The sequence below is a fragment of the Microcaecilia unicolor genome, unplaced genomic scaffold (assembly GCF_901765095.1).
Source record: "Microcaecilia unicolor unplaced genomic scaffold, aMicUni1.1, whole genome shotgun sequence".
Classification (NCBI taxonomy): Eukaryota; Metazoa; Chordata; class Amphibia; order Gymnophiona; family Siphonopidae; genus Microcaecilia; species Microcaecilia unicolor.
This window is the reverse complement of record NW_021963914.1, coordinates 363,723-384,950: the sequence shown is the minus strand read 5'-3', so window position 1 is coordinate 384,950 and position 21,228 is coordinate 363,723. Positions and strand designations below refer to the sequence as shown.

The 21,228-nt window shown below is 45.4% G+C and overlaps 7 protein-coding genes and 1 pseudogene across 7 annotated transcripts; 4 read left to right on the top strand and 4 right to left on the bottom strand.

The window, feature by feature from the left end:
• Positions 1 to 4,825: 4,825 nt before the first annotated feature.
• LOC115459716 (histone H1.3-like) lies at positions 4,826 to 5,513 on the top strand. The gene has a single exon (XM_030189519.1). It carries the CDS (start codon positions 4,826 to 4,828, stop codon positions 5,441 to 5,443), a length of 618 nt encoding a protein of 205 aa, XP_030045379.1. The 3' UTR covers positions 5,444 to 5,513.
• Positions 5,514 to 6,198: 685 nt separating this feature from the next.
• Positions 6,199 to 6,609, bottom strand: LOC115459721 (annotated as a pseudogene).
• Positions 6,610 to 11,993: 5,384 nt separating this feature from the next.
• On the top strand, positions 11,994 to 12,305 carry LOC115459746 (histone H4). The gene has a single exon (XM_030189546.1). It carries the CDS (start codon positions 11,994 to 11,996, stop codon positions 12,303 to 12,305), a length of 312 nt encoding a protein of 103 aa, XP_030045406.1.
• A 545-nt stretch (positions 12,306 to 12,850) lies between these two features.
• LOC115459731 (histone H2B type 2-E) lies at positions 12,851 to 13,261 on the bottom strand. The gene has a single exon (XM_030189533.1). It carries the CDS (start codon positions 13,235 to 13,237, stop codon positions 12,857 to 12,859), a length of 381 nt encoding a protein of 126 aa, XP_030045393.1. The 5' UTR covers positions 13,238 to 13,261; the 3' UTR covers positions 12,851 to 12,856.
• Positions 13,262 to 13,526: 265 nt separating this feature from the next.
• Positions 13,527 to 13,972, top strand: LOC115459725 (histone H2A type 1-E-like). The gene has a single exon (XM_030189526.1). It carries the CDS (start codon positions 13,580 to 13,582, stop codon positions 13,970 to 13,972), a length of 393 nt encoding a protein of 130 aa, XP_030045386.1. The 5' UTR covers positions 13,527 to 13,579.
• A 3,958-nt stretch (positions 13,973 to 17,930) lies between these two features.
• Positions 17,931 to 18,375, bottom strand: LOC115459728 (histone H2A type 1-E-like). Its single transcript, XM_030189529.1, has one exon. The coding sequence runs from the start codon at positions 18,373 to 18,375 to the stop codon at positions 17,983 to 17,985; it is 393 nt and encodes a 130-aa protein (XP_030045389.1). The 3' UTR covers positions 17,931 to 17,982.
• Positions 18,376 to 18,717: 342 nt separating this feature from the next.
• On the top strand, positions 18,718 to 19,110 carry LOC115459748 (histone H2B type 2-E). The gene has a single exon (XM_030189549.1). The coding sequence runs from the start codon at positions 18,724 to 18,726 to the stop codon at positions 19,102 to 19,104; it is 381 nt and encodes a 126-aa protein (XP_030045409.1). The 5' UTR covers positions 18,718 to 18,723; the 3' UTR covers positions 19,105 to 19,110.
• Positions 19,111 to 19,632: 522 nt separating this feature from the next.
• LOC115459740 (histone H4) lies at positions 19,633 to 19,971 on the bottom strand. The gene has a single exon (XM_030189541.1). It carries the CDS (start codon positions 19,969 to 19,971, stop codon positions 19,660 to 19,662), a length of 312 nt encoding a protein of 103 aa, XP_030045401.1. The 3' UTR covers positions 19,633 to 19,659.
• Between the last annotated feature and the right edge of the window lie 1,257 nt (positions 19,972 to 21,228).

Below are 21,228 nucleotides of genomic sequence, written 5' to 3'. Positions count from 1 at the left end.
CATAGACTTGTTCGAAAAGATGAGTCTTCAATAATCTGCGGAAGGAAGCTTGCTCGTTGGTTGTTCTTAGGTTGCGCGGCAGTTTATTCCAATACTGCGTGCTCCTGTGAGAAAAGGTTGACGCGTGCAATGTTTTGTATTTCACGCCTTTGCTATTGGGGAAGTGGAGGTTGAGGAAGGTTCGGGATGATCTTTTGGCATTTCTGGGTGGTAAGTCTATTAACTCAGACATGTAGGATGGGGCTTCACCGTGAATGATTTTGTGGACTAATGTGCATACTTTAAAAGTGACGCGTTCCTTGAGTGGAAGCCAGTGCAGTTTTTCTCTTAATGGTTTTGCACTTTCATATTTTGGCTTTCCAAAGATGAGTCTGGCTGCCGTATTCTGGGCTGTTTGAAGTTTCCTCAGTGTTTGTTCTTTGCAGCCTGCGTATAGTGAGTTGCAATAATCCAAATGGCTGAGCACAAGGGATTGCACTAGGCTGCGAAAGACGGATCTTGGGAAGTACGGTCTTATCCTTTTTAGTTTCCACATGCTGTAAAACATCTTTTTTGTTGTGTTGTTAGCATGAGTTTCAAGCGTTAGGTGGCGGTCGATGGTGATTCCAAGGATTTTTAGCGTTTCTGAGACTTGAAGGTTCAGGTTTGGAGTGTTTATGGTTGTGAATTCTTTTGTGTTGTATTGAGATGTGAAAATCAGGCATTGAGTTTTTTCTGCATTTAATTTTAGTCGAAATGCATCCGCCCATGTGTTCATGATGTGTAGGCTTTGATCAATTTCGTTGAGGATTTCGTTTATGTCCTGTTTGAAGGGGATGTATATTGTCACATCATCAGCGTAGATATATGGGTTAAGGTTGTGGTTTGATAGGAGTTTTGCCAAAGGGATCATCATTAAGTTAAAAATGGTTGGTGAGAGAGGTGATCCTTGTGGTACTCCACATTCAGGTATCCATGCCTTAGATGTGGTCGAATTTGATGTGACTTGATATGAACGTTGGGTTAGGAACCCTTCGAACCAATTCAGGACATTACCTCCAATGCCAAAGTATTCGAGTATGTGTAATAGGATTCCGTGGTCAACCATGTCAAAGGCACTTGACATGTCAAATTGAAGGAGGAGTATATTGTTGCCAGTTGCAATTGTCTGTTTGAATTTGGTCATAAGGGTGACTAATACTGTTTCTGTGCTATGATTCGACCGGAATCCTGATTGGGCGTCATGTAGTATTGAGTGTTTGTTTAGATAGTTTGTGAGTTGTTTGGTTACCATTCCTTCTGTTATTTTGGTTATTAAAGGTATGGATGCTACTGGCCTGTAGTTGGTTATTTCACTTGTGCTTTTCTTTGTGTCTTTGGGGATTGGGGTGAGTAAGATTTTTCCTTTTTCTTTTGGGAAAAGTCCATTTTGTAGCATGAAGTTTATGTGGCTCGTTAGGTCTGTTATGAATTGTTGAGGAGCAGATTTCATGAGGTTGTTCGGGCACATGTCTAGTTTGCAGTTGGATTTTGCATATCTTTTGAGAGTTTCAGATATGAGGTCTTCAGATAGTATTTCGAATTCGGTCCAAGTTCTGTCTGCAGGGTATGTTCCTTCTTCTGGGTCTAGACAGTCTAAAATTGTGGCGTACTCAATAGGGCTGGCAGGTATTTTGAGTCGTAGTTGTATAATTTTCTCCTTGAAGTATTTCGCAAGGTTGTCCACATCTGGTACATCTTTGCCATTGTTTGTAACTGGTGTGGTGTCTAACAGTTTGTTCACAAGGTTGAAGAGTTTATGTGTGTCTTTGTAGTTTGGTCCTATTATTGTTTTGTAATGTAGTCTTTTGGTCTGTTTTATGGTGTATTTGTATTTTCTCCGAAGTAGTTTCCATGCGTTCAGTGTTTGTTCGTTTTTTTTTTTTTCCATTCTCGTTCTCTGACTTGTGTTTTAAGTTTTTTCAGCTCTTCGGTGAACCATGGATTTGTTTTCTTCCTGTGTGATGTTCTGGAGGAATTGGATGTTGTCAGCGTTTGTTGGCCATTCGTTCTGGTAGATCTTTTGCCAGAATATTGTGGGGTCTATTTTTCCTCTCGTTGTGTATGTTGTTCGCTCATGTTTATTGATTGTGTTAGTGTGTGTTTTTCGCCAGCAGAGAGACATTTGCTATCTCCCGATTTAGGTCGTAATATAGGCGTTTTTGTCTTTCGATTATAAGCTGGATAAAGTACCATCCGTGGGAATGAGGGGAAGCTGAACCAGAGCTGGATCATTCTTGCTCCTGGGAGGCATGCTGATTGCACACCTTCACACTCTAGAGTCGATGGCTGGCTAATGTTGCAACTTTGGGGGGAGGGGGTACCCAAGCTAGAAGCACCTTCAAAGGAGGCCTTAGCATTCACTGGGTGGTCAGTGTTAGATCTATGCTCTCAAGTGCAGACCTGGGGGTTCAGGTTTCTTTATTTGCGACCCAAGGTATTTTGGCTAATCCGTGATTAATGTTTTATTGCTCGGAGAAGATACTGTGGTGTGCTGGTAAATTTTTAACAACAGGTTCTCTCCCCGGTCCACCTCGGCGCCACCCCCCCTCCACCTCTGCACCCCCCCCCCCCAAAATTGCAGAGCTGGCTATAACCCGGGGGGGGGGGGGGGGGGGGAATGCATTACTCTCTCCAGGAAAAAAAATTAAATGATCCCAGGTTCCAATCTAATTCATGTTTAATGTGGGATAAAATGCCTTAAATAAGTAAATAAATATAAACTTTTAATGTTGAGCACCTGATTCTCAAAGTGAACATATTCCAAACACTATAATGAAAATAAAATGATTTTTTTTCTACCTTTGTTGTCTGGTGACTGTTTTTCTGATCATGCTGGCCCAGTATCCGATTCTGCTGCTATCTGTCCTCTTAACTCCGTTTCCAGGGCTTCCTTTCCATTTATTTCTTTCCTCCTTTCTTCTTCATTTCTGGTCCTCAGCTTTTGCCTATTTTCTTCATCCATGTGCAGTTTTTCTCCTCTCTTCCTTTTCCCTCATCTCATCTCCTTCCTCACTCTTTTCTCCCCTCCATCCATGTCCAGCATTTCTTCTCTCTCCCCTCCTCTCCCCTGCATGCACCCATGTCCAGCAGTGACCCTCCTCTCCCCTGCCCTGTATGCACCCATGTCCAGCAGTGACCCTCCTCTCCCCTGCCCTGCATGCATCCATACCAAGCGACCCCCTCCATCCACCCATGCCCAGCAGTGACTACCTTTCCCCCCTGCCAACCCCTCCCGAGTTGTTTCGCAAATTCTTCTCCTCCCTCCCCGATCCCTCACCGCCTGCTTGTTTTTTGAATTCTTCGGGGCAGTCAGTCTTGCCTGCCTGCTTCCAGCGCTGACTGTGCTCCCTTGCCGATTCGCGCTTCAAAATTGCCGCCGACACTTTAGCCGAAGCCTCGCGAGGCCGCCTCTGGCAGTCTCGGTGGCCATTTTTAAAGCGCGAATCGGCAAGGGAGGACAGTCAGCGCTGGAAGCGGGCAGGCAAGACTGCCTGCACCGAAGAATTCAAAAAAACAAGCAGGCGGTGAGGCGGATCAGGAGGGAGGGAGGAGAGCCAGAGCTGGCTCGCTATTTTCAACAACCGGCTCGCAAGCCGGAAGAAAATTTAACAACCGGCTCTTGCGAGCCAGCTCCAGCACACAACTGTACTGTAACCACCTTTGAAGAGAAGCTGCAGCTTTGTGTTTTATACCAATAAATGCTTGTTAAAGTTAATGAAATTTTCTAGCCATTTACAGTGGTTTAATTATTTTCAGGTATAGGAGATGCCTGGCATCCCCTGTTAAGGCTTTTCTGGCCTTAAGATGAGAAATGCTATCCTTGGTGGTGGGGGTGTCATTTTTGCTGGCATATCCTTGTTAATGTATGATAAAATACCTGGGTGCAAAATATATGTATTTTCTGCCAGAGCAATAAAGAACCATACTGGACTTAAATTAAATCACAACAAGAGAGTTAATTCTCGCTAAGGCCTTTTGGTGTTATTTAGAAAGTTACATATATAATCTCCTTATCAATTTGTTACTCCCCTTTCCTTTTTATGGGCTGAAAGGATTTGATACATTTTTTTTCTTGTGGAGATTGCTTTCTTTCCTTGTTTTATGTTTTGTTTTAGCAAGTGTTAACTTGTACATTATTTTCTATGAATGCACCCCAGGCAACACTTGAGCACCTAAACTAGGGTTTTGATTATTAAGACAACAAACGTTTAATAGGTTTAATACCAGGATAGTGCAGGATAGTATGTGCTAGTTCTCTTCGGTTAGATCCGTTTTTTTTAATGAGAATTTTCCCAGGGAAGAACCGATGAGGAACAGTGTCGTTTTACACCTTTTAAAAAATTGTTCCAGAGAGTTTATATAAATGTAGAGCCAGAGATCGCTTTAATTTTCACAAATCAAAATATTTGTTTTATTTTTTGGGAGCTGAAGAAGACTGAAGGAAGCAGTTAGTGCGCTCTTTTCAACGTTATTAGCCCACATCTAGATCACAAACCACGGTTTCTCCACACTGTAAACTCTTCTTTTGAGATCCGAATGAGAATGTTTGTGGAAATGAAAGTCATTTTGTTATAAAAACATAATTTCGGGTGCTGAAGAAACACAGAGCTAGAAGAGCTGTAGACTAGTGACTGTAGTATGCAGGCATTGAGTGGGCAGCCAATCAGAAGGCGGCTGCTACTATAAATAAGAGGAAGAGCGGGGCGGTTCTAGTTCAGCAAGTGAAGTGAAGGAAACGCGGAGCTTTAGTAATTTGCTTTTTCTAGAAGTCCGACTCCTTTTATTTTGTTGTTAAAAAGGGAGAATGGCAGAAACGGCTCCAGCGGCAACAGCTGCACCAACGGCGGCTCCAGGCGCGGCCAAGAAAAAGGTGAAGAAGCCGGCTGGAGCGGCGAAAGCGCGCAAGTCATCATCGGGCCCCAGCGTCTCCGAGCTGATCGTGAAGGCCGTGTCAGCTTCAAAGGAGCGCAGCGGCATGTCCCTGGCTGCCCTGAAGAAGGCTCTGGCGGCGTCGGGCTACGACGTGGAGAAGAACAATAGTCGCTTGAAGCTGGCCGTCAAGAGCCTGGTGAGCAAGGGTAGCCTCCTGCAGACCAAGGGCAGCGGAGCTTCGGGCTCCTTCAAACTGAACAAGAAGAAGCCGGAGAGCACGAAGAAGAGCGCTCCCAAAAGCAAGAAACCGGCCGTGAAGAAGCCGAAAAAGGGGGCATCGGTGGGAGTGAAAAAGAGTCCGAAGAGAGCCAAGAAACCGTCAGCAGCCGCTACCAAGAAAGTAGCCAAGAGCCCCAAAAAGCCCAAAGCGGTTAAAGCCAAGAAAGTAGCTAAAAGCCCGGCTAAAGCAGTAAAACCGAAGGTGAAAAAAAGTCCAGCAAAGGCTGCGAAACCCAAAAAGGCCGGAAAGGGGGCGCCTAAGAAAAAGTGAAGCTTTCAAAATGTGTTCATTCTCATATAAACCCAAAGGCTCTTTTCAGAGCCACTACCACACAGATCAAAGAAAGAGTAAGATGAGTTTGGTTCTTATTAAATGACATGGAAAAGCCCAAAGCGGTTAAACCCAAGAAAGTGGCTAAGAGCCCGGCTAAAACTAAAGCAGTGAAACCGAAGATGAAAAAAAGCCCAGCAAAGGCTGCCAAAGCCAAAAAGGGGACACCTAAGAAAAAGTGAAGCTGTGCGTCTTTCTTGATTCTCTTATAAACCCAAAAGGCTCTTTTCAGAGCCACTACCACACAGATCAAAGAAAGAGTAAGATTCTTACTAAATGGCTTGGAAAAGCCTGCTTCTGCACAGTTATGTATTATAGAAGCGGAGCTTCGGTACACCAAAGGATATGCGTAGTCACCACCAAGTTGGTTTAATTCAGCAGAAGCAGGTACTCTCTGAATAAAAGTTACGCTCCTTTGGCCTTTTCTCTGCACAAAAAAAAAACCCATTGCCACAATTCAGTAGACGAGAACAGCCCAAGGGAGGGAGCAGGGCTTGTTCAATACTGTAGTTGGGAAGGGGGGGGGGGGGAAGAGAGATTGCAAGATGCTGCCTACAATCCTTAAACCTCCAACAGCCTGGAAATCGGGAGCTTAGTAACCATAGAGCAGACTGACTCGTCAGCTCTTTTTGTGTAGGGATGTGGTGGCTCTTAAAAGAGCCTTTTGGTTGTGTGTAGCTGGAGCATAGTGCTTTTTAAGCCCTCTCACCACGAATACGACGGGCCAGCTGGATATCTTTGGGCATGATGGTGACTCTCTTGGCGTGGATAGCGCACAGATTGGTATCCTCGAAGAGCCCCACCAGGTAAGCCTCGCTAGCCTCCTGCAGGGCCATGACAGCCGAGCTCTGGAAGCGCAAGTCGGTCTTGAAATCTTGCGCGATCTCTCGCACCAGGCGTTGGAAGGGCAGCTTGCGAATAAGTAACTCAGTAGACTTTTGGTAGCGGCGGATTTCCCGCAGCGCTACAGTACCCGGTCGATAGCGATGAGGCTTCTTCACACCGCCTGTGGCTGGGGCGCTTTTACGAGCGGCCTTGGTCGCCAACTACTTACGAGGAGCTTTTCCTCCAGTCGACTTACGGGCAGTCTGTTTAGTACGGGCCATGCTGGACACAAGCTCTTCTGAATGCTCTTCTGCTTTCAAAAGATACCAACCACTGTATAAAAGCAGATCGCACCGTTCTGCTCTTTTATAGGTTGCTCCATGGCTGCTGATAGGCTCCGAGAACCGTTAATGAAGGTATGAAAAGCCCGCCCTGTAGCGGGATTGGTGCTGTGCTTAGTGGTGCATCTCGCCCTTGTAGAACGCGGCTCAGAAACCATGGTTTGGGTTCACGTTTGGTATGCTTTTTGTTTTTAGTGAACCTGATAAAAGAGCGTCTTACTTAGTTTTTTTTTTTTTTTTTTTTTTTGGGGGGGGGGGGGGGTCGTTTTTGTTTCGTATTCTCCACATTCTTATATTAAGGTAACCATTTTGAAATCTTGTAAACGAATGAGTAGGCCGAACCCGAGGTTTGAAATTCCCGCCCTTTGCAGGGATCGGAAAGAATCTCTTCTCAGTTACCAGCCGCAAACCTGAATCCCGGGGACCAACATATGTTCAAACGTCTTGGGATGTTGCTGTTAAGTATGCTTACCGAAGGGATTTTTCTTATTTTAGGTCGTGGCGGGGAGGTGGTTGCACCTGGACATAAAAATGAAGTCTTGACAACTATCTTATTCGCTACAACAGTGTTAGAAGAGGGAATTGGTTGTTAAAATGTGCAAAAGTTGTGCACAGAAGCAAAGTCTGCCTTGTCTTCCCCTGATACCCTTTTTTTCCGGGCTCAGTTCTAAAACAGATAAGGAAGGCTCTACAAGCAAAATTCACAGACCCTATCTGCAAAAGTTGTGCACAGAAACCGTGTTTCTACGAAGTATACTTGGCATGCACCCTACTTTATTTGCACTGGCCCCATTCAGCTTTTGGCAAAAACTAGCCTTTGGACCAGCAGAAGCCAAGCTTGCCTTGTCTTCCCATGATACCCCTTTTTTTCCGGGCTCAGCTCTAAAACAGATAAGGAAGGCTCTACAAGCAAAATTCACAGAAAGGGACTTTCTGCTGGATAGCAAATCAAGGCTGTTAGATGGTAGGTATGACCCTATCTAGCCCATTATATGGGCTGAAGCCAGTAGGTGGAGATTGCCACCATTTTCGCTTCCCCAAAACAATAGCAAAAGATTACTAGAAATAAGGGGCTTCCTATATGTAGATATTTAATTTTTTATTTCATGATATTTATATCACCACAGCTTAAGATATTATTGTAGCTGGTAGAAACAGCAGTTATAAACTCTGTATTTTGTGCTCATTTTTCTACACTGTTCAATACAATACAGATAGCGAAATGTCATTGAGGATATCCTGTTTACTGATGGGTTCATCTTAACAATTGTTGTAATCTACCTTGGGAAGCCTGTATTATAAAGATGGAATATATGAAATGGAAGTAAAATTAAACTCTCCTTTCATTGGGACACATGGAATCACAACCACAGCTAATGAAAACTGAAACTAAAAACCAGAGTGTTCTTTTACAGTGGCTGACTTTGCTTCACAATCCAAGTCACAGCTGATTTCATAACTTCATGCCAAATTTAGGACTCCTTTTACAAAGCCATGATAGCGATTCTGGCATGTTAAATGCGACGAAGACCATAGGAATGAAGTGGGCTTCTTCACATTTCTGCCCTGGAATCACTAGTGTGGCTTTGAGAATGGAGCCCTGAAATTCCTGCTACAATTTTGTATCAAAGCAATGATTTGGAGCACTCTATTTAACAAACTATTGTGCGAGATTAAACCGGCATTACTTAAAAATAAATACAACCCCACCACCCCACAAGAATACAAAGAATAGCCCCACCCACCCTGGACTACTTTATAATCTCAGGTGGTATAGTCAGGGCAGGAGCGATTTTCCAGCTCCAGTAGACATTTTGAGTGCAGAGTCAGAATGGGCAGGAGTAAATGGGGATGACCCCTTCCCCAACAACACCCTTAGACTACCAGGGATTGTAAAATAGACCAAAGGGGCTTACAGATAACGGAGGGGGAGGATGAAGGGAGACAATCGGGACAAAGCATATATTTCCGGTCAGAACTGAAATTAACCGAAAATTAAAATAACACCTTAAATTGAATCCCTTGTCTCATTCACACCCCTGATGAAGCTCCTCCATAGACTCTTGTTTATCACTTTCATATACTCTTTGATCTTTTTGTTCACAACCCACTGCCCTTGGAATATCTTGTCATTCTCTTCTTATCTCCGTCCTGTCCTCATTTATAGGTGCCCCGTATCCCCCAGAGCCCTAAACATGACCTTTCACGGACACACTGCCTCTCCTAGCCCGACTATGCTGTTTCTCTATTCCTCTCCTTTTATGCACTGCTGCAATGTAGCACAATATCCCACCCATTGCACCTTGCTGGGACCACGGTAATAAACAAGCAAGGCAGATGCGCGAGACTGTGGGTCTCTACCTGCTGCTACTACCGTTTCCTGCGCCTGTCTTGCTTCCTTTGAGGTAAACCTCAGGGGCCTGCACAGTAAGCTGTAGTGGCAAGCAGAGACCAGCGGTACCTCACCTCAGGCTTGCTCATTTATTAGCGCAGACCCGGCGAGGTACAATAAGTGAAATGGGAAATCTGGAATAAGGGGAGAAAGAGAGTAATATTAGATTGAGGGAGGTGAGGGAGAGATAGACAGTGCAATACTGATGGGGAAACACTAGATGTGCTGGAGAGCAAGAGACAGAGGGACAGTACTGCACAGTAGGAGGGACAGAGGTGTATTTCTGGATGCGGTGGAATAGATTGGCATATGCAATTCTAAATGATTGAGTTGTGTGTGTGTGTGTGTGTGGGGGGGGGGGGGGGGGGGATGAAAACAGAGACATGAGCATTGCTGCATGCCAGAGGTTGAGAAACAGGTAATGTTGGATGGGCTGGCGAGAGGCTGCAGAGAGAGGAAATACTGCATAGGAGGGGAAGGGGGCAATGTTACCTGAGGAAAGAGAGATAGGCAGTATCAATGCTGAATGGTGGGGAGAGTAGAGAGGGGCAGGGAAGAAGACAGGGTCAGGGGAATCTCCATTGAAAAAAAGAGACAGATAAATAGGTAATGCTAGTTGATGGGGATAGGGTGGGGGAGAGAAGGACAGGGGATATATTGCATGGGGGGGGGGTGAGAGAGAAAGAGAGATAGGGCAATGCTTGATGTGCGGAGAGAGAGAGGGCAATACTGAATGGTGCACTATTCAGCATTGCTACTTCCTATCTCTCTTTACCCTTCATGGAGTATAGGAGCAGCACAAGGCCTCTACTGCATTTTGATCCCCCTTCTCCAGTGGGGCTTGGGGTGAAATGTCCTGCCTTTGTGCCCAATTGGGTGGCAGAAGGTGAAGAGGATTGTGGCAGAGGCAGTGGAAGGAAAAGAGATGAGTAGAGAAATTCCCAGTCTGTCAGCCACTAACTCCGCCTGCTGTGTACCATGAGTTCAACTGGCATCTCATCTATGTAATGTGATCAAGGCTGATGGGGTCTTTTTTTGCACATAATTTTCTGTGACGTGCTCTGGGCAAAGTAGTACACATTCATAAACCACCCTAGAGGGCTCCTTCCGCAGTAGGGGTGAATTAACAGAAGGTTTTGAGGTAAAGGGCCAGTGAACTCTCAACCTGATAGAAGAGAAGCCTACAAATCAGGAGAGTAAGTTGATCTTATGTAAACTCTACACTAGAGGGTATCACGTTTATACCTCTCATTCTCTGGATATTGGCACATTTTGGTTCAGACTTTTTAAAGTCATTTTCATCTACGCTGGGCCTCTACCACTTTGGAAGCTTGAAAGCTGGTCTGAAATGTGGTATGGAGATGCTACAGCTGGAAGAATCTCTTCAATCCCCTAAGGCGCGCCTCTAAAATCCAGCAGTAGGAAAATACTGTGACATTAACAATGTACATATGACACCCAGAGGCGGGGCTGGTGTTTGGGGGGCGGGGATAGTGCTGGGCAGACTTATAGGGTTTGTGCCCTGAAAAAGACAGGTACAAATCAAGGTAAGGTTTACACAAAAAGTAGCACATATGAGTTTATCTTGTTGGGCAGACTGGATGGACCGTGCAGGTATTTTTCTGCCGTCATCTACTATGTTACTTTGTATGAAAGGAAATTTTTAAAGAAAGCCTTAAATGTGATGAAGGATTTGTCTTCAGGTAGAAGCTTATGGAGTTGGTTCCATATAAGCTTTGCCAGGAAATAAAAAACACTCTGCTGTGTAGTAGCAAGCCATACCAACAATGGGGATGGAAAAACAAGGTGATGGTCATTGAGAGGGTCAGTACTGCAGAGGGAACAGTTCAGGAAGCCAAATAACTGGGGGAGTAATCACAAAAAGTCCTGAAAGAAGAAGAAGCTGGTACTGTAATCAAAAGACAATGGATAACCAAAGCAGACCAGCAAATAGGGAAGAGACACACTCAAATTTACAGGCACCTCATAAGAAACATAAGAATAACCACACTGGGTCAGACTAATCATCCATCTAGCCCAGTTTCCTGTTTCCAGCAGTAGGCAATCCAGGTCACAAGTATCTGGCAGAAACCCAAATAGTAGCATCATTCCATGAGACCAGTTCCAGGGCATGCAGTGGCTTCGCCATGTCTGTCTCAATACCAGACTATGGACCTTTCCTCCAAAAGTTGTCCAAAACTTTTTAAAACCCAGATATCTAGTTTTGCAAGTAGGTGAACATTAAGGCCTGTGGTTTACTGCACACAATACTGGTTGTGCTCTAAATCCGAACGTGACATTAGAGATATGCTTTCTTGGATTGCTGCACCCCCAGTTGCAGAGTCCTCTTGGCATTTAAATCGTGGCCTCCCTGCTCTGTGGAGTGTCTTTTGTGAGGCAAATTTGATATGATTGGCATTACCAATTTTTATTCCACATTTTTCCTGAAAGCAGATAATAGTCTGCTAATACCACATTTGAGAATATTGGAAAAATAAATCAGTTTAAAGCAGCAATGGGAAAAACAAGTAGAGAACAACAAAAGAAGTTTTAGTATGGAATGAGTGGAGACTGAGGAAGGGCAGGTTAGATGGTACTTTATATGTCCCTACTCGTCCTCATATTCCATGTAAATATCCTTCACGAGGCTTCTAATATAGCAACATTTTATGTGAACGGTATGTACACATAAAATAGACATACGGCATTGGATCAGTTAAGTTCATTTCTCTTCTTCTCACATGAAACCTTGAAGAAGTTGAAGAATGAACAAAGAGTCGGAGGCACGAATTGTGGGGGAGGGGAGGATTCAGCAGTCCCGCCTTTGTTTCAGGATTCAGTTCTCCATAAGGTCCGCTTCACCTCTATATTAGTGGCAGTTGGAAGTTTCTGTTTGTCATTTCTGTAGAGCTTTTCAGTTTGCAGGCTTAAAATGTCTGGTCGTGGTAAAGGTGGGAAGGGTTTAGGGAAAGGGGGTGCTAAGCGCCATAGAAAGGTGTTACGCGATAACATCCAAGGGATCACTAAGCCCGCTATCCGGCGCTTGGCTCGCCGAGGCGGAGTCAAGCGTATCTCCGGTCTCATCTACGAAGAGACTCGTGGGGTGCTGAAAGTTTTCTTGGAGAATGTTATCCGAGACGCCGTCACCTATACTGAGCACGCCAAGAGAAAGACAGTAACAGCTATGGATGTGGTGTATGCCCTGAAGCGCCAGGGCCGTACCTTGTATGGTTTCGGAGGCTAAAGGACCTGACTCTTATTTGAATCTATCCAACCAACCCAAAGGCTCTTTTAAGAGCCACCCACACATTCAGTAACAGAGCTGTGATGTTAGCTTTTTCTTTAAAAGCTGTTATATTCAGAGTGGGGTTTGGGAAAGTAAAAAACTCTTCCTCTTCAGCAATAAGGTAAAGGAGTAGTGCTAGTGTTAGCTTTTTCTTAATTTTGTCCGTATGTATGTTGAATAATTTTAGAACACAGTTACGATTTCATGTGTAGCCAGTTCTGAGGCCTAAAGGGAAAAGTTTGTTATATTTGTGGTGTGTGGGAAATATATCTTTTTTTGCTCTATAATAAAAGCTGTTAGAGAGTGGGGTGTGGGAAAGATATGTTTGGAAAGTGAAAAACTCGATCTCCTTTCCTCTTTAGCAATAAGGTAAAGGAGTAGTGCTAGTGTTGGGCCAGCTCTACTCGGTCGTGCAGCAAAATTTTAGCGCTTTAGATAGAGTAAATTGGGTGGCTCTGAAAAGAGCCTTTGGGTTGTGTGTGTGCGGAAGCTGTAGGCTGAGCCCGCCATTACTTGGAGCTGGTGTACTTGGTGACGGCCTTGGTACCCTCGGACACGGCGTGCTTGGCCAGCTCACCGGGTAGCAGCAGACGCACTGCGGTTTGAATTTCCCTGGAAGTGATGGTAGAGCGCTTGTTATAGTGAGCCAGGCGGGAGGCTTCTCCAGCGATGCGCTCAAAGATGTCATTCACGAAGGAATTCATGATATTCATGGCTTTGGATGAAATGCCGGTGTCGGGATGAACCTGCTTCAGCACTTTATACACATAGATAGCATAGCTCTCCTTCCTGCTTCTCTTGCGCTTTTTCCCGTCCTTTTTCTGGGTCTTGCTAACGGCTTTCTTCGATCCCTTTTTGGGCGCGGGAGCAGATTTGGCTGGTTCAGGCATGGCCACAAGCTCAAAGTCGCTATCTAAAATAGACAAAGCAAAGAATCGTACTAGTAGTGGAAAAGCTTGTTCGGATGGCAATTTATAGGGTCCCCATTCAAATTGCTGGCGCTGAGTTTCTCTCCTTGCTTTTTGGTCTAGACCAATGAAACGTCATCAGACCGCCTGGCAGCCCTGGGATTGGCCTATTTGCCTGCCCATTATGATAATAGCGGAGACAGGCAGGTTTCAGGACGGTTGGTTCTTAACCAATCGCGAAGGAGTGTAAGAAACAGTGGTAGAGAGTATAAAAGCGGTTCGATCTGTGAAAGTTTCAACTATTTCTTCTAAAAACTGATCGAAATGTCTGGACGTGGCAAGCAAGGGGGTAAAGCTCGGGCCAAGGCTAAGACTCGCTCGTCCCGAGCGGGGCTGCAGTTCCCCGTGGGGCGTGTGCACAGACTGCTGCGGAAAGGTAATTACGCTGAGCGTGTGGGCGCCGGCGCCCCAGTCTATCTGGCGGCAGTGCTGGAATATCTGACCGCCGAGATCCTCGAACTGGCTGGTAATGCTGCGCGCGATAACAAGAAGACCCGCATCATCCCCAGGCACTTGCAGCTGGCCATCCGCAACGACGAAGAGCTGAACAAACTGCTGGGGAGAGTCACCATCGCGCAGGGCGGCGTCCTGCCCAACATCCAGGCGGTGCTTCTGCCTAAGAAAACCGAGAGTCACAAGGCGGCCAAGAGCAAGTAAAGCTGCCCCGCAGAGAGGACGAAACCAGGAACCCAAAAGGCTCTTTTCAGAGCCACCTACTTTTTCTCGTAAAGTGCCAGATTTCAGCTGATTATTCTCTAGGTTAGGTATTCCCCTTAGAGGCTGGTGATAATAGCCCTGAGTACCTGACTAGGGGGAAAAGAAATCAATGATTTGAGAACACACGGAGTTTAAAAAAAAAAAAAAAAAAAAAAGGTATGCCGGGAGTTCTGAGACGACCAGTGAAGACAGAAAATTTGAAATAAAAGCTCCTAATACAGCTTTTGGACAGGTCCCCTCCGCGCTCTCCTAACTCCCAGCATTTTTAAGATCTCGACCTGGAAAGATTTTCTGACCAATCCCTGCACAGGGCGGCCTTTTCAAACTTTGCCACTTTTTCGCTCTGCATATATGAAACAACTGTGTGTGTGAGTGAGAGAGAGAGAGAATCCAGAGAACGAATGTACATGTGATGACATTTCAAACTGTGTGCAGAATTGCCTAATTACTCTGATCAAGGGATTAAAAGATATAGCATAGTGAGAGAAAACTTGCATTGGAAAATCATGTAATTTGATCTTCTGTGATCCAGCCAGCCTCCGGAATTTTAGGTCAAATGCCAATTCTCGCCAGACCCTCTTGACCCCATTGGGCACGTGTCCTTAAGGGGTGGGCTGTGGGGCAAGAATACTTAAGCAGCCCACTCTGTGGATCAGGGCTTTCCAGCTCCTTGAAGGAGGCTTGCCCACCCCCCCTCCTTTTGTCCTGGGCCTGGTTTCTGAACTGATGGGAAGGGTGTGGGTGTGTATGTGTTTAGGTGTGTGTGTGTGTGTGTGGGGTGGGGGGGGGGGGGTTAGGTTTGTCACAATGGGTGGACACCAGAGTTTATAGGGGTTGTGACTCATGAGCTACCAGTGATAACAAGAAGGGAGGTACAAGATATGTTTTATTATGGTGGGTCGCAAGACCCATTACCAGGCATGGGGTCCAATGCCTGCTCCAGGACTTTTGCTGTCAAGGTGGAGCTATGAAATTCAACTGGCAAGTTGAGAATCCAGTGTGTATGAATGTCTGTGTCATAATATTTTAAGTGTAGCTGGGGTTGCTACTATTCAAATTTTCTTGTTACCAATTTCTACAATTGGTAATAAATGAAACTGAGGCCAATTAGTGTGCTGAAGAAGAAAAGCTATGAGTGGGTGAGGGGTTCACGTTAACCTAAGGTGTGTAATAGTGGGGGTTACAGTAAACCGTAGGTAAGTCAGTCCCAGCTCCACAGGTTAAATACTTTATGGGAAGAGGTTGAAGGATCCCCACTGACCAAATAAGAGAACAATGGGAGGAGAAAGTTGCACCCTGAGAGACCTCACAAGCTCTGTATGTGATAACTCACAAGTGACGTCCCATATGAATGGTGGACTGCTCGGAGATGCAGAGATGGGAAAAGCGCGTGATGCCTTTTCATCGCTAAACCGGGAACTTATGCACTTTGCTGTTCATAACAGGGGCGTAGCCACGGGTCAGGCCCGCCTAGCAGCACAGCGATTCCGGAGGCTCCGGTCCCCATCATCATCCATTCCCCCGTGGTGCCGCAACTTTCACCCCATCTTCCCTCATCCTCGCAGGCCCGCCCAGCAGCGATTCCGATCGCAGGCAGCTCCTTCGGCTCGCACACGCTGCCTGCCAGCTGCCGCTCAAATCTCCTTGCAGCTACTAGCAGCGCTAACCCGGAAGCTCAGAGGAGAGGCATGAAAAGGTAAATAAATGAGATATTTTCCCATAATTCTTCTTCGCACAAAAAGTAGTAGTAACCACGATTGTGTAGACTAATGATGTGCATCAGACAAAGAGCTTTCAATGAACCATCTAGGCTGATGAACTGTCAGGTCGTCCAGTAGCAATCTGCTATGGGTCTGTCTTGTTTACTGACAAATTCTCTCTTATGGAGACAGCAGACCATAATTGGAGGTTTGACCCCCCAGAATTATGTAATAGCCAAATCCCTGACTAAGAAGAGGCTATTCAACACCATTTCTTGGTCACCAGAAGGTAAAGCGCTCTTTTCAGCTCCAAAGACCTGCATTGGTGACTGCTCCAGTACTGGCTAATGCTGAACTTCATCTTAAAACTCATGTGATATACACTTGCAGCTGAGATTATGCCATTAGAAAGTGCACTTGGGCAAACAAACCGATATGGAGAAGAGCATTCTGTTGTGTACCTGAGACACAAAATAGAGGTACCCTTGGTCGCTATTGAGAAAAGTGACTGTCCTTGATGCGACCAGACTGAAAAGCGTTTACCTGCTGGTCCTCCATAATCTTTATAAGGAAAGGACTATGCTTGGTGAGTCCAGTAAACCCTGCATCTCCCGTGAACTGCCTTTCTGTGCGACGAGGAGAGGATTTGCAAATTATGTACGAGTCCTAGGTGGGACTTTAAAGTGCCAGCACAAACAGGACAGACCATAGATCAGTAGGGAGATAAATGTATCCCCCCATCTCCTCCCCACCCAAGGTCATAAAACATGGTGCTAAAGCCGTACAGTTTAGCACTAGTATTTTCGCTCTTCAAAATTTGGTACGCGGTTAGCTGCCTATATTTGAATTCAGGTCTGAGGACTCCACCCTTTGCTGCTAGAATGTGAGACACTCATTTGTGGTTTTTCACATTTAGGGCTCTGTCTATTTTCAATTTCTTTCCTTTTTTTTTCTTTTGTGGTGGAGAGTTCTGGCTCTGACTCATTTCATCTAATAAACCTTTTTTGTGTGTGTTTATTTAAAAACAAAACAAAAAGGTTATGTCTAGGAAATTGATCCATTACGGCAAGGACACTTCATTAGAGGAGTCCATAAAAGGTACCCTAGGCATTTAAAACTCATTCAGAACCAAAAGAAACTATTAGTGTCGCTCTGTCCAAAACCTCAAAGATGTTTCTTATATTGCTGACAAAACAGCACAGAGAGGTTTCAAAGCACAAGGCAAAGTCCAAAAAACAAAAAATGCACCAAGAGCCTCCAAAATCGGGATAAATTCTTTAATTCCACAGCAAAGATCTAAATGGTACATCAATTTCCTACAGGGGTGGTTGGATATATGGTTTCTAATGATAAAGAACCAGCTGGAAAGCTTAGGTTCATCAATAAAGAGGAATTTATCCCAGCGTAACTGAAGCCGAATAGGGCCAGGAATCTGCTGACACATTTAGAGCCTCCGATCCAATCTGTCTAACTCCATCGATGTTCTTCTTGGCATTTCTTTCGAGAGAATATAGTAAAAGCAGTGATGAGGCTGTTCTTTCAAAATTCTGAGACTTTAACCAAACAAACACAAGAGCGTAGAATAAGGGCGATTGGCCAGTCTGGGACCCGCAGTCGATGGGGGTGGATTGGGGCGGTGTGAGCATCTCTTTATCTCTGACAACAGCCTAGGTGGATGCGGAGGTATCCGGCTTAAGACCTCGCTTGCCCAGGCAACTGGAAGAGTAGCATGTGTCAGGGATGGGATAGTATCGTTCAAGCTGGCAACACCCTCGAATAGCGGCTGTTTCATATATGCAGAGCGAAAAAGTGGCAAAGTTTGAAAAGGCCGCCCTGTGCAGGGATTGGTCAGAAAATCTTTCCAGGTCGAGACCTTAAAACTGCTGCCTGGAGTTAGGTTAGAGCGGAGGAGACCTCTCCAAAAGCTGCTGCTCTGTATTAGGAGCTTTTATTTCAATTTTTCTGTCTTCACTGGTCGTCTCAGAACTCCCGGCATACCTTTTTTTTTTTTTTTTTTTTAAACTCCGTGTGTTCTCAAATCATTGATTTCTTTTCCCCCTAGTCAGGTACTCAGGGCTATTATCACCAGCCTCTAAGGGTAATACCTAACCTAGAGAAACACTTAATAAAGGATTCCTTATTTTATTTTAAGGCGATACTCCGCTGAAATCTGGCTCTTTACGAGAAAAAGTAGGTGGCTCTGAAAAGAGCCTTTTGGGTTCCTGGTTTCGTCCTCTCTGCGGGACAGCTTTACTTGCTCTTGGCCGCCTTGTGACTCTCGGTTTTCTTAGGCAGAAGCACCGCCTGGATGTTGGGCAGCACGCCGCCTTGCGCGATAGTGACTCTCCCAAGCAGTTTGTTCAGCTCTTCGTCGTTGCGGATGGCCAGCTGCAAGTGCCTGGGGATGATGCGGGTCTTCTTGTTATCGCGCGCAGCATTACCAGCCAGTTCGAGGATCTCGGCGGTCAGATATTCCAGCACTGCCGCCAGATAGACTGGGGCGCCGGCGCCCACACGCTCAGCGTAGTTACCTTTCCGCAGCAGTCTGTGCACACGCCCCACGGGGAACTGCAGCCCCGCTCGGGACGAGCGAGTCTTAGCCTTAGCCCGAGCTTTACCCCCTTGCTTGCCACGTCCAGACATTTCGATCAGTTGTTTTTAGAAAAAATAGCTGAAGCTTTCACAGATCGAACCATTTTATACTCTCTACCACTGTTTCTTACACTCCTTCGCGATTGGTTAAGAACCAACCGTCCTGAAACCTGCCTGTCTCCGCTATTATCATAATGGGCAGGCAAATAGGCCAATCCCAGGGCTGCCAGGCGGTCTGATGACGTTTCATTGGTCTAGACCAAAAAGCAAGGAGAGAAACTCAGCGCCAGCAATTTGAATGGGGACCCTATAAATTGCCATCCGAACAAACTTTTCCACTAGTACGATCGATTCTGTGTTTTGTCCGTTTTAGATAGCGGCTTTGCTGAGCTTGTGGTCATGCCTGAACCAGCCAAATCTGCTCCCGCGCCCAAAAAGGGATCGAAGAAAGCCGTTAGCAAGACCCAGAAAAAGGACGGGAAAAAGCGCAAGAGAAGCAGGAAGGAGAGCTATGCTATCTATGTGTATAAAGTGCTGAAGCAGGTTCATCCCGACACCGGCATTTCATCCAAAGCCATGAATATCATGAATTCCTTCGTGAATGACATCTTTGAGCGCATCGCTGGAGAAGCCTCCCGCCTGGCTCACTATAACAAGCGCTCTACCATCACTTCCAGGGAAATTCAAACCGCAGTGCGTCTGCTGCTACCCGGTGAGCTGGCCAAGCACGCCGTGTCCGAGGGTACCAAGGCCGTCACCAAGTACACCAGCTCCAAGTAATGGCGGGCTCAGCCTACAGCTTCCGCACACACACAACCCAAAGGCTCTTTTCAGAGCCACCCAATTTACTCTATCTTAAAGCGCTAAAATTTTGCTGCACGACCGAGTAGAGCTGGCCCAACACTAGCACTACTCCTTTACCTTATTGCTAAAGAGGAAAGGAGATCGAGTTTTTCACTTTCCAAACATATCTTTCCCACACCCCACTCTCTAACAGCTTTTATTATAGAGCAAAAAAAAGAAATATTTCCCACACACCACACATATAACAAACTTTTCCCTTTAGGCCTCAGAACTGGCTACACATGAAATCGTAACTGTGTTCTAAAATTATTCAACATACATACGGACAAAATTAAGAAAAAGCTAACACTAGCACTACTCCTTTACCTTATTGCTGAAGAGGAAAGGAGTTTTTTACTTTCCCACACCCCACTCTGAATATAACAGCTTTTAAAGAAAAAGCTAACATCACAGCTCTGTTACTGAATGTGTGGGTGGCTCTTAAAAGAGCCTTTGGGTTGGTTGGATAGATTCAAATAAGAGTCAGGTCCTTTAGCCTCCGAAACCATACAGGGTACGGCCCTGGCGCTTCAGGGCATACACCACATCCATAGCTGTTACTGTCTTTCTCTTGGCGTGCTCAGTATAGGTGACGGCGTCTCGGATAACATTCTCCAAGAAAACCTTCAGCACCCCACGAGTCTCTTCGTAGATGAGACCGGAGATACGCTTGACTCCGCCTCGGCGAGCCAAGCGCCGGATAGCGGGCTTAGTGATCCCTTGGATGTTATCGCGTAACACCTTTCTATGGCGCTTAGCACCCCCTTTCCCTAAACCCTTCCCACCTTTACCACGACCAGACATTTTAAGCTCGCAAAGTGCAAACTGAAAAGCTCTACAGAAATAACAAGCAGAGACTTCTAACTGCCACTAATATAGAGGTGAAGCGGACCTTATGGAGAACTGGATCCTGAAACAAAGGCGGGACTGCTGAATCCTCCCCTCCCCCACAATTCGTGCCTCCGACTCTTTGTTCATTCTTCAACTTCTTCAAGGTTTCATGTGAGAAGAAGAGAAATGAACTTAACTGATCCAATGCCGTATGTCTATTTTATGTGTACATACCGTTCACATAAAATGTTGCTATATTAGAAGCCTCGTGAATGATATTTACATTGAATATGAGGACGAGTAGGGACATATAAAGTACCATCTAACCTGCCCTCCCTCAGTCTCCACTCATTCCATACGAAAACTTCTTTTGTTGTTCTCTACTTGTTTTTCCCATTGCTGCTTTAAACTGATTTATTTTTCCAGCATTCTCAAATGTGGTATTAGCAGACTATTATCTGCTTTCAGGAAAAATGTGGAATAAAAATTGGTAATGCCAATCATATCAAATTTGCCTCACAAAAGACACTCCACAGAGCAGGGAGGCCACGATTTAAATGCCAAGAGGACTCTGCAACTGGGGGTGCAGCAATCCAAGAAAGCATATCTCTAATGTCACTCTGGATTTAGAGCACAACCAGTATTGTGTGCAGTAAACAACAGGCCTTAATGTTCACCTACTTGCAAATCTAGATATCTGGGTTTAAAAAAGGTTTGGACAACTTTTGGAGGAAAAGTCCATAGTTTAGTATTGAGACAGACATGGCGAAGCCACTGCAAGCCCCGGAACTGGTCTCATGGAATGATGCTACTATTTGGGTTTCTGCCAGATACTTGTGACCTAGATTGCATACCACTGGAAACAGGAAACTGGGCTAGATGGATGATTAGTCTGACCCAGTGTGGCTATTCTTATGTTTTTTATGAGGTGCCTGTAAATTTGAGTGTGTCCCTTCCCTATTTGCTGGTCTGCTTTGGTTATCCATTGTCTTTTGATTACAGTACCAGCTTCTTCTTCTTTCAGGACTTTTTGTGATTACTCCCCCAGTTATTTGGCTTCCTTAACTGTTCCCTGTGCAGTACTGACCCTCTCAATGACCACCACCTTGTTCTTCCATCCCCATCGTTGGTATGGCTTGCTACTACACAGCAGAGTGTTTTTTATTTCCTGGCAACGCTTATATGGAACCAACTCCATAAGCCTCTACCTGAAGACAAATCCTTCATCAC

Coding starts and splice junctions, on each gene's coding strand:
- LOC115459716 (XM_030189519.1), top strand. CDS start 4,826: ATGGCAGAAACGGCTCCAGCGGCAACAGCTGCACCAACGGCGGCTCCA.
- LOC115459746 (XM_030189546.1), top strand. CDS start 11,994: ATGTCTGGTCGTGGTAAAGGTGGGAAGGGTTTAGGGAAAGGGGGTGCT.
- LOC115459731 (XM_030189533.1), bottom strand. CDS start 13,237: ATGCCTGAACCAGCCAAATCTGCTCCCGCGCCCAAAAAGGGATCGAAG.
- LOC115459725 (XM_030189526.1), top strand. CDS start 13,580: ATGTCTGGACGTGGCAAGCAAGGGGGTAAAGCTCGGGCCAAGGCTAAG.
- LOC115459728 (XM_030189529.1), bottom strand. CDS start 18,375: ATGTCTGGACGTGGCAAGCAAGGGGGTAAAGCTCGGGCTAAGGCTAAG.
- LOC115459748 (XM_030189549.1), top strand. CDS start 18,724: ATGCCTGAACCAGCCAAATCTGCTCCCGCGCCCAAAAAGGGATCGAAG.
- LOC115459740 (XM_030189541.1), bottom strand. CDS start 19,971: ATGTCTGGTCGTGGTAAAGGTGGGAAGGGTTTAGGGAAAGGGGGTGCT.